The following is a 13384-nucleotide window of genomic DNA, read 5'->3' as shown; positions in this document are numbered from 1 at the left end:
TTCAATTTGATTCATATGGTAGTTTTACAATAAACTGCCCATATGAACATGGCAACGATTGTAGGATCAAATCCGTTTTCAGATTCTTGTGCATGGGTCATGCCAAGCTTCTCAAGCTCCTCAAGGATCCTTGATCATGGTTAAACCATGTTCATGGACGGGACTGTCTATCGTGCATCTTGGCTTTGAAGAGCCGCTTGGACACTTCAATACCTCGCTGCACGACTCTGGTTCACCATACAACTCTTGTAGGTGATCAAGTATGTCGCTTAGCAGTTTTCATGCTCTCATGCTGGCATTGCAATTCGTTGGACATGGATGCCAAAATGTAGCACCTAACTTTATTATCGTCATCCAACCATTTTGCATGCATCTCACGCTGCTCATTGGTTGCACAGGTTGGTAACACCGGGAGTTCATGGTTAAGAACGTAAGCTATCTTTTCGCAACTCAAGACAATCTTCAAGTTGCGGAGCCCAATCTTTATAGTTTGGTCCGGTTCAACCTATTGTTATCTAAGAATTCGAACTATCGGGTTGGAAGCCATTGACATCTGCAGAGAGTAAAGATTCTAATTAGAAATTTGTATTTGACATAATTTGTTTTAGGGACTTTTAAAACAAAATTGGATCAAATCCTTCCACTATTTTTCGGATCTCTCACACTCCCCTAGTAAAGATACAGAAACCTGCGACTTAGGATTTCGAGTGGGTGCTGCGGTCCTACCAATCTACATGTCACCTCACCTAACAGTTATTGGAGGACACATAGACGATGAGTGTACAACTCTTGTACAATGCTTCGTAAGCATATTAAGCTAACCTAGTCTCCAAGTCATAAGGGACCTCACCTAACAGTTATTGGGACCCGTTCCTTGGTTAAGTCAGACCCATCGTATATCCTACAAAAATAAAGCTGTGATTGGGTCCTCACCTAACAGTTATTGGAGCCCAACCCCACCTTTACCCCACAACATCTCATATTAATAGAGACGTCTAATCCTCCGATGCAACTAGCCCACTGTATCCAGCCGAGACCAATCAATGCCGGAAAGATCTTAGCAACTCTACTACGGTGGAAGACCAATCGACTTAATATTGGGTAATCAGATCCTGGTGATTCCAACTTTGAGTTTTTCATAGGAGGTAAACAATCAATTGGTCAGGTAAGCAGGTGGGAGGCTCTCCTTACTCGGAGAGTAAGGTCCTATTTAAGTAACCACCTTTGAGCTTTCCTAGAAACCAATTAGATCAATTAATCAAATATGGCTAGCTCAATGTATCGTTCACTCTCGCTTGATTTAGAAAGCTTTTAGGTCTCTTGGATTTACATCTAATGTAACCATCTACCACATACCATATGTCATTCGATTTACATCTTATGTAAATGTCATATTGTTCAAGTTTACATCCTATGTAATTATAAAAACCCTTTCATATATTATGTGATTACATCTTATGTAATTCAGTTTTCATCTTATGTAAATGATTTATTATTTAAGAATTTTCTTTACATCTCATGCAAATAAATTTTGTTTAACTAATACATACATCTCATGCATACATTGTTTTAAACATAACCTTAAACAAGTATGAACATTATGGATTACATGCATCTTATGTATATTTTCAGATCTAAAACTTTAAACCTATTATGCTATTCTCTGGATTTCAGATCATGCATTACTTGATTTAAAATATTGTAATCTAATTGCAATTCTAAAACAACTTGCAAGATCATAGCAAATAAAAATCTGCATGCTGAAAATTCAGTAACCTGAAATTTCAGCACGCAGAAAATCCAGCAAGCATAATTCCTTTATTAAATCAGATTAAAAATATGGTAATCAATCCTTAAGTCCTAATCATGCTCCTAGAACCATGGCTCTGATACCACTGCTGAGTTACGCTCTGTTCGATGCGACATTTGCAGCGGAATTCAAACGGAATATCGTTCATCGTATGAACGTGCCTCGGATCATAGAATTCAAAAAAATTTCTGGATCCAAATCCAGAAGATCTTTGAACTCATTAGGAAGAGGAGATTAGGATCTGAGAAGGGTTGATTAAGATTTATAAAACTGAAACAAAAATCATAAGTTATAAATTTGAAGATCTCATCTTCAAAAATTCTGCAGGTGTAGAACACCACAGCCTGATGATCTTTCTAGGTTCCTGGTTAAGCCGCACATATGTCCGGCCTCTACAAGTATCCACACGAGGATCTAATCATCTGAGATAGGGTCTTACCGGAGTGCTAGCTTCTTGCAAAGACCTCTCATGACTATCATAATATTGGAAGATAAAAATCTGCAGCATACCTCTTTGACGAAGAACGCTTTCTTCTTCAACCTTGCTCGCAATGAAGGAAGATGAGGATGAAGCTTTAAGCGTGGATCTTCCTTGCCTTGCTTCTGTGGATGAAGAGGAAGACGAGGTCCCCTTGCTGCCGTGGCGAAGGAACGAAGAAGAGAGGGAGAGAGGAGGCGTGGGGATCTAGGATTATAAATTCAATGCACATGCCTCCCCTTTTATAGATTGGGTTTAAGGGCTTCTCCTAATCTTATTAGGAATATGGGACTAAAACCCACCCTTGGATTAATGCCAAGTGTCCAATCCTTGTGCTCATAGATGCATGACATGTGTCTACTTAATCAATTGATTAATTTCCTAATCACATTAGGATTCTTAATCTTATTAGGAGAATTAATTGATTTGGGAGCATGCATCCTACGACGCCATGTGGACTTTAAAGTCCGCATAGTGTGAACATGACTTAAGTCATCTTCATCCTACGACGACATGTGGTCTTTAAAATCCGCACAAACCTTGGTTTAATCAAATTGACCCAATCATGAACCCAAATCAATTTGGGTCGAACCCAATTTGATTTGGCTCATTAAATCAGCCCAATTGCAATCCACTTACAATCAATTCCACTTAATTCTTCTTCCATTAACTCACTAACACTTAGTGGGTTAATTCAATCACCAATCATATTGATGATTGATCTCTATTGTGATTCACAGTCACAATTATGATAATTTGACTAATTAAATCCTCTATGTGTGTGACCCCGTAGGTTCTATTCTAACTGATAGTAAGACATATTGAGATCTCCATCTCAATACACTGAAACTCCTTTTAGTGGACTGAAATGATTTCAATTCTACTCTCAAGGTTCACTGATCACCAAGTGAATGCTTTCGAGTCTCACAATCCACTAGTGACACCTAGCAGTATTTGGTGGCAACCTAGCAGAATGGAATGTTTGAACCTCTAGGTGCAGTTAGTGTATGATACAGTCCCTCTATCATGGATTTCGACGTGACGAAGGTTATGGATATCTCGTCAAACCCCATCGTCCGTCATATGTCAAATTTATACGACTTCCAGTTCGAGATATGGAAAACTCTTTTTCCAAAATGCGTGGCCAAGAATTTATCGAACTCAGTCTCATAATCACATAGGATCACTCCTAATCTATCAAGGTCGATAGATCCCATCTAGATGCAACTTTATTTCAAAATGAACCTACTGTAACCAATCCGCACTACAAGGATCCGAATGGCTAGGGCCTAAGTTCACATGCTCGTCAAACTACAACAATCTCATAGTAAATAACTGAGGCATCGCAGGTCAAAGGACCAGTCATACAACTGCAGCATAAGTAGTCACTGACATGTGGATAGACATCCATGTGACTACTATCTTTGGTCACGCTCAGTACCTTGTTCTCTAACAAGTACTCGCATAATCACTCCAGTGTCTCTACACCATGGATTCGAGACTCGTCCATCTGACTAAGTGATCTGTGCACTAATGTCAGCGGATTGATCACCGTCCCTCGTGATGGATCCATCGATCACGAGCATTTAGAAATTAATCCCTAATGACACATGCCTCAAATTCTCAACTCCTTGAGAATATGTGTCATCATCTATTAATTTCTTGGACGATTCATGGACACATACAAATATGAATAAAAAATAAATTGCCCAATTTTATTTATTAATAAGTATCAAATTACAAATTTATGCTCCAGATTACAAATATGCATCAGCCACGTTGGCTTCTAGGGCATACTTCTAACAGTTTTGTACTTAGTTAAACGAGTCAGGCATGTTAATAATTATTTTAAAATTTTGTTATATGTTATGAAATCTGAAAAATATGACTGGGCAAATTATGAAAAATCTATTTTGTGTATATGTATGCATTCTCAGCATGGCTATGATCCGTTCTGGCCCCGCCAATGAAGATTATTCGTTGGCCCTGTCGACTTGTATTTATGAAAAACTGGTTTCAACACCATGCCACGAGTGATTAGAATAGTGGATTTGGACACCGTTGCCACCAATGGTTAATAATAGTGGATTTAGCACTTTGTGCAACCCATGTCACTAAGTTACGTAACCATAGCCTATTTATGTTGGAATTCTGGTATCAGAGTTTTTATGAAAATGCTTAGTAAATTTCCAAAAAAAAAATATTATTTCTGATTTATTTTTTAGTTATTATTTTATATTTTGATTAAATATTTGACATTCTTTGATCCCACTCTGGGCTATTTTGTTACTTACCAGGCTAGTGTAGCTCATTATCTTATTTTCTCTATTTTTAGATCTAGAGGCATAATCACATGGAATTGGAGAGTGCATTAGATTTTCTGATGTTTCTTTCAGTTATTGGCATTTTAGATAGACTAGTTAGAATATTTGATTTATGTTGACATATGGTATTTTGAGACTTTGGAAGATTGCTTTGAATAAATTATTGATTAAAAAAATTTAAGGATTTGTTATTACCTTGGATATGATCCATTGCCTTGCATGCTTGCATGGCCCGCCGTACAAGCATGCAGCGTCTGCCACGCTCTGGACAACTTAAAAGGTTTCACTCATTCAACTCCCTTATTTGCATGAAATCAGTACTTTCCAAGTACATAAATATGGGAAAAGAAGTATTATAAGTAGTGGAAAACGTAGGCAAAGTCAAGAAAGAAAAGAGAAAGTAGCATATAACTATCGCAGGGATTGAGCTTTCTGATCTGTAGTACGAGAGCTTGGATCATGGCCTTTATATAGGGAACCTAGACCATGGTATTGAGAACCTAGACCATGGCCCTTATAGAGAGAACAAAAGATAGCTTTCTGATCTACACCGAGAGCCTGAACCATAGCCTTTATTTACAGAGCAAAAGGCAGGCTTCCACATATCCAGCCTGGCCGACATTGCTGAGCCCAGCTCACATTTTGACTAGCCCAAAAGCCCACTTATCCTATTAAAGACCATTTGTTGGACAAGTATTAAATATCTGTATTCGCATTAATTTTTCCACCGTAGGACTAAAGTTTAGTGAACTAGTTAAGACATAAATGCTTTAATGATGAAACTTTTCCAACCAAAAATCAGGAAAAAATGAATAATTAATTATTATCTAACACCAACTCTCAAACATCCAAAATACAAATCTTCTTGAGCCAACTATTCAACTATTCATATTGAGCTTAGCTTTAATGTTACCCCAATCTCTTGCCAATTGTTGCTATTTGCATCCATGCTGGCTTTAAATTTCCCCTCCTAGACTCTCTTATTAAAAGCCTATGCAATCAGACTACAAGAGTAAATACCATAATTTGCAAAGGAGTTTCCTTGGTCAAAAACTACAGTTATCAAAACAAAATATTGTTCGTGATTTAATGTTGCAAATATATAAATTTTTCCTTGGACTATTTTTTAACATGGACTTATAGGAAAATGTGAATCATTGCTTACAATTGGAAAAAGAACTCAGCAAATGAGACTTTTCAACGAGCAGATTTCTTAGTAGGTGTAACATATAAATACTTTAATAGATAAAATGAAATTTAAATAACACTTGTTGTTTGCGTTGCTTATGTCTACCACAAGCAATAAAATAATTTAATAAATAAATAAACCATTAAGGAACAGTATTTTTGACATGAAAAGATCAAAGAATACGGACGTCTAGGTGATGCATAGACCTCCTTAATGACAATTATTATGAACACTAATTACAACAAATCACAGTAACCGAGTTGGGATTTTACAAAAACAGCAATCCTACTCAAGTTGGCATGTGGAATTCGTGGAGAGAACCGGACACGCTAATAAAGCCAGCGCCTGCCCTCCTTTCAAAACAATGGATAATAGGAGTCTCCGCGGCAGACAGCTTCAGTTAGCCCGCAGCGAGTAGCTCAGCTCATCAGTCAAGCTCATTTTCGAGTCTGGGTGCTTGCAGGCTGCTGCTCCACTGCAACAAACCTTGGCAGGGTTATCAGGGTGTTCACTCGAGATACACCGTCTAGGGCAGACCATTCATCACTGTTCATTACTGTGGCATTGCCATCAGAGGGTAGTTGCTTCCTTGGGCTTTCTATATCACGAAGGATCAAAGAGCCTGAACGGGTGGTGCCAGATCGGTCCGTGCTAATCCGAGTAGATAGCTCTTCTTTGCCACTGCCAGCTCCTGGAGCATATGGTGATCCCCTTACTTTCGTCTTGAGGTTGGAGGAATTATTGGATGCATCTGTATCGAGGAATAGGCAGACTACCGCACAATCATCAATTTTGGAGGTTGGATATTTGAGCCTCCAGACTCCAACTGCTGACTCAACAAGGGAATGAGCTGCAGAGGACCGAGCAGGTGCAGAGGAGACAATGTCTACCACTTCTTTGTTAGACAAGACATCCCACACCTGTGAGAACAAGGGAGCATAAGTGGCATGTAAGAATTGCAGTTGGGAAAAGACAGCACTATTCAATGTAGCTCTTCAGTTTCACCTAAGGGTCAGTATAAAGACCATATAAGCAAAAACAAAATGGCAGTAACAAATTTATGCTTCAAGCCTCACCCCATCAGTGGCCAACACAATGAACTCATCCCTTTTAGTGATGTGTCTATAAGAAATTTCCGGAACAGAAATTAAACCAAAATCCTTCAGACAAAAATCTCCAAAAGCCCGTGCCATAGCCAAGCCCGGGGAGTCATTGTTTGGCAGCCAAACCCGAGCCACCTCTGGCTCATTCTGAAGAGCAAAAACGCGGCCCCTGCACTTCCTGATTCTCTCGGCTTCCCCTGCAAAACAACTCTTCAGATTCTTAAGACATGCTGCATTTGAAGGTTTCCTCTTAAATCTATTGAGACATAACATTTTGCTTTCCAGAAACAGAACATTCAGATTAATAAGCATTCGCAATCGTTGAGTTACGAGAAATCCACTCTCACTCAAAGATAAGTACTTCTAATTAGAAAATTGGAAAAGTTGAAGTACATCCTTTTTGTCTACAAGAATATATCCTGCATCTACATATCCATCAGCATAAATATACTATTGACAAACAAAAATTTAATTCTGCATGAGTTAAAGAGTTATGAACCACCAAGACACTGGGATTCCGTCAACAGAATTTCTATACTATATTGTGATTTTACTTGAAATATATAATACAAGTTTTACAGATTATTAAAGCTGCCATCTCGTTCTCCTTACCAGGGTATGATAGAATTTTGAAGCAGATAGTGGAATGGGGTGTTAATGGACTATTAATGGACTATAGTTTACTCAGAATAAATACATATTCCTATACAGAAACATACACATACACGTACACATATACATATACATATATACATCCAGACATATAAAGAATCTTGTTAGTAAAATAGGAATACCTGTTAGCCAGAAATATGAGGGCTCAACAATTTACATGACGAGCGGTAGAACTGAAGTTCACCATAGCAAATGCACGCTAAGCAAACTTCCCATGTATTTGGTACGGGCCTAACAGATCACAGATCTCCGTTGGTTTCAATTCAAAGCCAAATCTACCAAATGCGAAATTTCCATACTCCTATATGCTACCAAAAGGCAAGTATTCTTTTGTCTACCTTCACGTTTTGGCCTCATTACAAGTTACATAAAATTTTCAAAAACTCCTTTCCTTAAAACAGTTGGAATGCAGGCTGAACTCCGCTTTAAAACACAAGCTTTTGTGTAGAAGATCACAATTCAAAGAAAAACCATCAAACTAGACTAACAGAGTACCAACATGAAGTTACTTGGGTTGTATGGAGGTTGACTCTATGCATCATACATAGCCTTCCCAAAGATAACATAGAAAGTAAATTCCTGACTGTGATTGCTAACATGATCTTTGCCTTCCTCCAGTGCTGAATCTAATTAAATTCTTGAAGATCACATTGCATGATATATGGTGGGAGATCTATAAGAAACTAAGGAATCTTCAAACCAGTATCAAGATTAAACAATTGTTCCTAAGATGAATTGCCACGTTATCAGTATCCTTACCATGAAAAGGGATTTCATTATTGGATGTGAAAACAGGTGATTTTCTCCTTGATGAAGACCTACCCTGCTTTAGGCCATTGAAACTCATCATCTCATGAAGTGACTTCTGTCTTATTTTTCTACTCATACCCTATTCTTTTGATCCCTGAAAGTAATCCTAGCCAAAGATGTATTAAGCTTATGAAAATCATCTAGACAAAAGGTAGCTATAACAAGATGTATTTAGCTATAATAGCAAGCACAACCAAAATATAACCTTAACAAAATTACAGCAACTGAGCAGAACATTCATATGTTTCATTGATTCAGACACTTCATGACATGAAGTAATGAAGGAAAAGCTAATGATCTAGATTATTTTAATAATCTGGAAACCTTTGCAAACAAAATCGACAAGGCTAAGCCATCAATTTTGTGCTAGAATTAGATAATTTTATCAGCAATCATTGATAAAGTGATATTCTGAAAATCCTAGCTTCATCTTACCTATTGCTATTGTGTCCAATCCTATCAATCATGAGTCTATGAGTCTGCCCTCCATTCAGAACCAATTAAACCATGCCCACCTCACAAAAACTATCTTTGGACCCTCCCCAGAACCAGCCACCCTCTATTCTATTTTGAGAATTGGTGCAGTGGAGACAAATGAAATCAAATGGAAAAAGGAGAGGGAAAAGTAAAGAAAGAATGTCAAAATAGGCTAATTCCAAATCTGTTTTCTCCTTATCCAGATGAATCATCACAAGTGAAGAGGCATTATTTAGCAAATGAAGTGATCTATGTGACTACCAATTCCAAAGCATATCTAAGATGTGCACTAGTATACTACAATGATGTTGACCTGTGTGTCATATGTGTCAATCCATATCAATGTGTATCAGCTCATATCAATGCATATCCCTTTAATACTCATTAATACAGCTATATGAGCATGTATGCTCGATATAAACTTGTATGCAATCATCCTAATTAGCCTCCATTAATACTCAACACGGTACAAATCCCTTCTATTGATTTTCTAATTATTGGCAATATAATAAGCTTTCTATAGACTGAATATCGTAATGATAAAATACCATATATCAGAGAGTTTAAAACACAAAAATAGTTTTCACGTCTATTGTTTGTTTGCTAACACAAAAGATAGTTTTGACGTCTATTCTCTAAGAAATATTCTTGAATCTATGAAAAGTGCATACTAAATTGCAAGAATTCAAAACATCTAAGATGAATTATAATCCTAAATTTCTATGAATTAGTCGAAAACCATGACTATTTAAGTTGAAATATGACTATAAATTAATATGAACAATCAAAGTTTTTTTTTTAATGAATAACTTGGCAGATTTTGGTGCGTTAATTGCAAATATTTCATCACACTTGGCTCTTTGGCATGGGTTCATCATCATCGCCATCATCATCATTATCATCATCATCCATCAAATACAGGGTCAGTTATAAAGCTAGCTTCATTGAGGGATTGAGCAAATTTCACAACCACCAATATGTTAGCCTTACATGACTCCGAAATTTGTAGCTAATTCCTAATTAAGGCAAATCTAGACAAAAGTGGGCCACCATGACCTATGGTCTATTTACATATACAAAGTACCATACTATTTGCAGTTTAAGATTATGCAATCAACAGGTAACTCTCCAAATTCACTTGGACTAGTAAAAAGCTATAAAAAGTCAAGGAATGCAATCCCATTAAGATTATAAAAACAAATCTTATAGATGATTAGTATCCTAAACTCAAAGCTATCATGAAGGAAAAAGAAGAGAAAAGTTAATGTTTTCATTTCAGTTATGAGATAGGGAGGGTTAGCCTTGGGACAATGTTTAAGGTTGCTCCATTATGACCTAAGGTTCATGGGTTCGAAACATGAAAACAGCTTGTCTGCACCAAGTGTAACCACGCTATCCGCTAAAATTTGTCCCTTTTTTATGTATTTACCCTGTTGAACTTGAGGTTTTTAATTATAGTGATTTATTCCAATCCAAGACATAAACAAAGACAGGTAATCTTTCTTAAAAAACTTTCTTTTCTAAAAGGAGGACCCATGTAAGAATAAAAGATCTATTTTAACATGACATGGATCTCTCCATATCTCTTCTTTCTGTATATTTCTGACTCATGTTTACGAGATGATAAAATAAAATAACAATTAAAAAAAGTTCAAACGATTAAATTAACAAGTTTTTGGCTCCCAAATATCCAATTGATCCATTAATTTCTTGTAATGGACTCTAATTATTCTTTGACATATAAGCTAGGAGTTGTTGATGTTTTTCCAAAATTATTCGTAAACCTCTTTGGGATAAAAAACTCTTTAATGCAATTTCTCGGAGGGAGAAATTCACTTTTTTATTTTGTTGATAGAGGGTTCATGATTATGAATCATGAATAGAAGTAGGATAAAAAACTAGATTTGGAGAAAAAAATAAAATGTAATTACCCAAAACTTCTAACTCTTATTACAGGTAGAACTTATGTCATCAAAGAAAACACAATTCTTTTTAGTCTTTTCTTTTTTGATTATGATGAACTAAATAATTGTTCACTACAAATAGCTGAATTTAGTACTCTACTTTATTAATGTTTTGAATTTTGACATCTTACTATAAATTTCATTGTTGTCAGCATTGACACGTAGAACAAGACTCTCTTTTTATCCGATTAATCAATTTTTCAAAAGATCTATCAAATCTGGAATGAATTATTTATCGCAGAATATTCGATTTTTCCTTCAAGTTCAATTGGAACGGATTCACAGTAAGATAGTTCCTCTTCATATGTTTTGCATTGCTAATCAAATCTTGAATAGATTTGACACAAGGAACTCCATAAATTTGACATACACTTTTTCATGTGCTATGTACCAAAAACCATCAATTTTATTGCCCTTCTCGCAACAACCACCTTCAATTGATGCTTTTTGAAAAGCCTCGGCATTTCTCTCTCTCCACTTAAACCATATTTCTATTGATCTGTCTGCATTTGATTTCTTTCCTCTTCATCCATTTAAGCTGTAACCTTCTCTGACAAACCATTCTTGCTTTAATCTCATAAGTTTCATTTAAATAATATCATATATATTAGTCTAGATGTGTGTGAGAAAATCTACTACCACTAATATTCTATATCATATTTGTTTTAATATCAAAATAATTTTATACACAATATTGTCCACAATAGATGTACCTCCCACTATTCTTTCACATATAGAATCAAAAAGGGAATCGCTCTAGATAGATCACCCCCCCCCCCCCGGGGAACAAAACAAAGGAAAACTAATAATTCAACCCTCAAATAAAAAACCTATTAATTCAGGCCACCCTAAGTCTTTCCATCAAAATTTGACCAAGTAGATAAACTCCATCTAACACGTTTATATCCCACCCTCATTTCCAAACTCCAGTAAATCTAATGTATTCTGCGCCTACTACTTAACACATGTGAAATACAGATAAGAAAAAAATCAGATGCCTGCATATGAAGATCTAAGATGCATAAGATACATGTCCACAAGGATGCAAGCGTGCAGCAATTGTGGACCTGCCGGAATCCACGATAATCTTGACATGAACCATGATACTGATGATTTGATTGATAACACACTTCAGTGGGAATGTAAGTGCGTGAAGCAATCAAATAAAAAATTAAAAAAATGCTGAATCCAACATACACAAACTCAGAATTCTAGCATCATCAGATTCAGACTGAATATGGATCTGAAGCAAATTTACAGAGACAGGTTCAGATTTATTCTCTGTCAAAATTGGTAAGTACTGAATAACATTGCGCTTAGTACATGACAAGACATTAGATATTTAAGCAATATTTACAAATGTGTAAAACAAACACAAAGGTTGATATTTACAGCATTACATACATTAATATTCATATTTCTAGAATCTCATTATCGCAATGTGTGAAGCAATTGGCAAATTCAATAAAATATCTAATTCATCACATAGCTACAAAATCAACTCCCTCGATAAGAATAAAGGCGAAAAAATAACCAACAAAATTACTTTGAATGTCAATAATAAATAAGTTACTGAAGTGAGAGGGTAAGAGTCTTGGCAAGATGTCGAAATTCATTCTAAAATATGCATGTTTTCATTTCTGCAATTAACTAATGAGAATTGTCGTCTAACAGTGAAAGACTCTTACTCCTTGCCACACATATTAACCAGAAAATCATCACTCAAGCAGCTTTCTTCAATGATATGTAGTAGTTACTCTATAGCTTAATAACGGTCAACGGCAACTTGGAAGGCTGATCTTCTTTGTTATCCCAAAATTCTATAAAAGCTACAGGTACCTCAACTAACTTAACTGATAACTTCAAGTACATCAAATTACGAACAAATGATTATCTTTATAAAGACAGTGATAACACAAGCCCAATATGATGTCACAATATGCACATGAAGATAAGGACAAAATCTCCTACTGTACATAAAGATAACATTCTATTCATTAGCACTATGATAACCATAACCATTAAGCATTATCCTAAGTATTCGGGTTTCTGGATCCACATTTGCCAAAAATTCCTAGACCATCTCTGATGTAATTTCAAGCTTTTCCATATTTTTTGTCAAAACCTCCATCTATGTCACCCTAGACCTTCCCCTTCTCCTACATCCTTCAACAGAAACTAAAGTACCTTTTCTTACAGGAGCCCTTTCAGATCTTCAATGCACATACCCAAACTATCTCAATCAGTTCTCTAACATTTCATCAGCACTAACACCCATTTATGATTGTTATCTTGTTTGTGCTCTAGTAACAGAGATTTTGCTGGTAAATCCTTTTCCTTGTTATCCCCTTAACCTAAGCAAACATTGGTCACTTTAAATACAGACTAAACTTTGCTTCAGAATGTGGAGCAATAATACCATAATCCGCATGCTAAGTCACAAGGCTGAAGAAGAATTAGATTAAGTTTCCTTCTGTACCCATAACGAACACACTTTCCTTTAGCATCCCACCTCTTTGTCAAATATTATACAAAAATACTGGTCCAAAACTATTCA

The 13384-nt window shown here is 36.1% G+C and overlaps 1 protein-coding gene across 2 annotated transcripts in view; it reads right to left on the bottom strand.

Annotated features, from left to right (window-relative positions):
- Window positions 1-5886: 5886 nt before the first annotated feature.
- Window positions 5887-13384, bottom strand: part of LOC103697425 (probable protein phosphatase 2C 33) — a 34455-nt gene continuing 26957 nt past the window's right edge. For both annotated transcript variants that reach the window (XM_039118905.1, XM_039118906.1), the window contains exons 4-5: window positions 6878-7101; window positions 5887-6721 (exon numbers count right to left, since the gene is read on the bottom strand). In XM_039118905.1, coding sequence (XP_038974833.1) covers window positions 6239-6721; window positions 6878-7101 — 707 coding nt within the window. In that variant the 3' untranslated portion in view covers window positions 5887-6238. The remainder of the gene's footprint in view (window positions 6722-6877; window positions 7102-13384) is intronic.

Source organism: Phoenix dactylifera, unplaced genomic scaffold, assembly GCF_009389715.1.
Source record: "Phoenix dactylifera cultivar Barhee BC4 unplaced genomic scaffold, palm_55x_up_171113_PBpolish2nd_filt_p 000441F, whole genome shotgun sequence".
Taxonomy (NCBI): domain Eukaryota; kingdom Viridiplantae; phylum Streptophyta; class Magnoliopsida; order Arecales; family Arecaceae; genus Phoenix; species Phoenix dactylifera.
The sequence above is the reverse complement of the archived record's forward strand: the minus strand, read 5'-3'. Positions and strand labels throughout refer to the sequence as shown.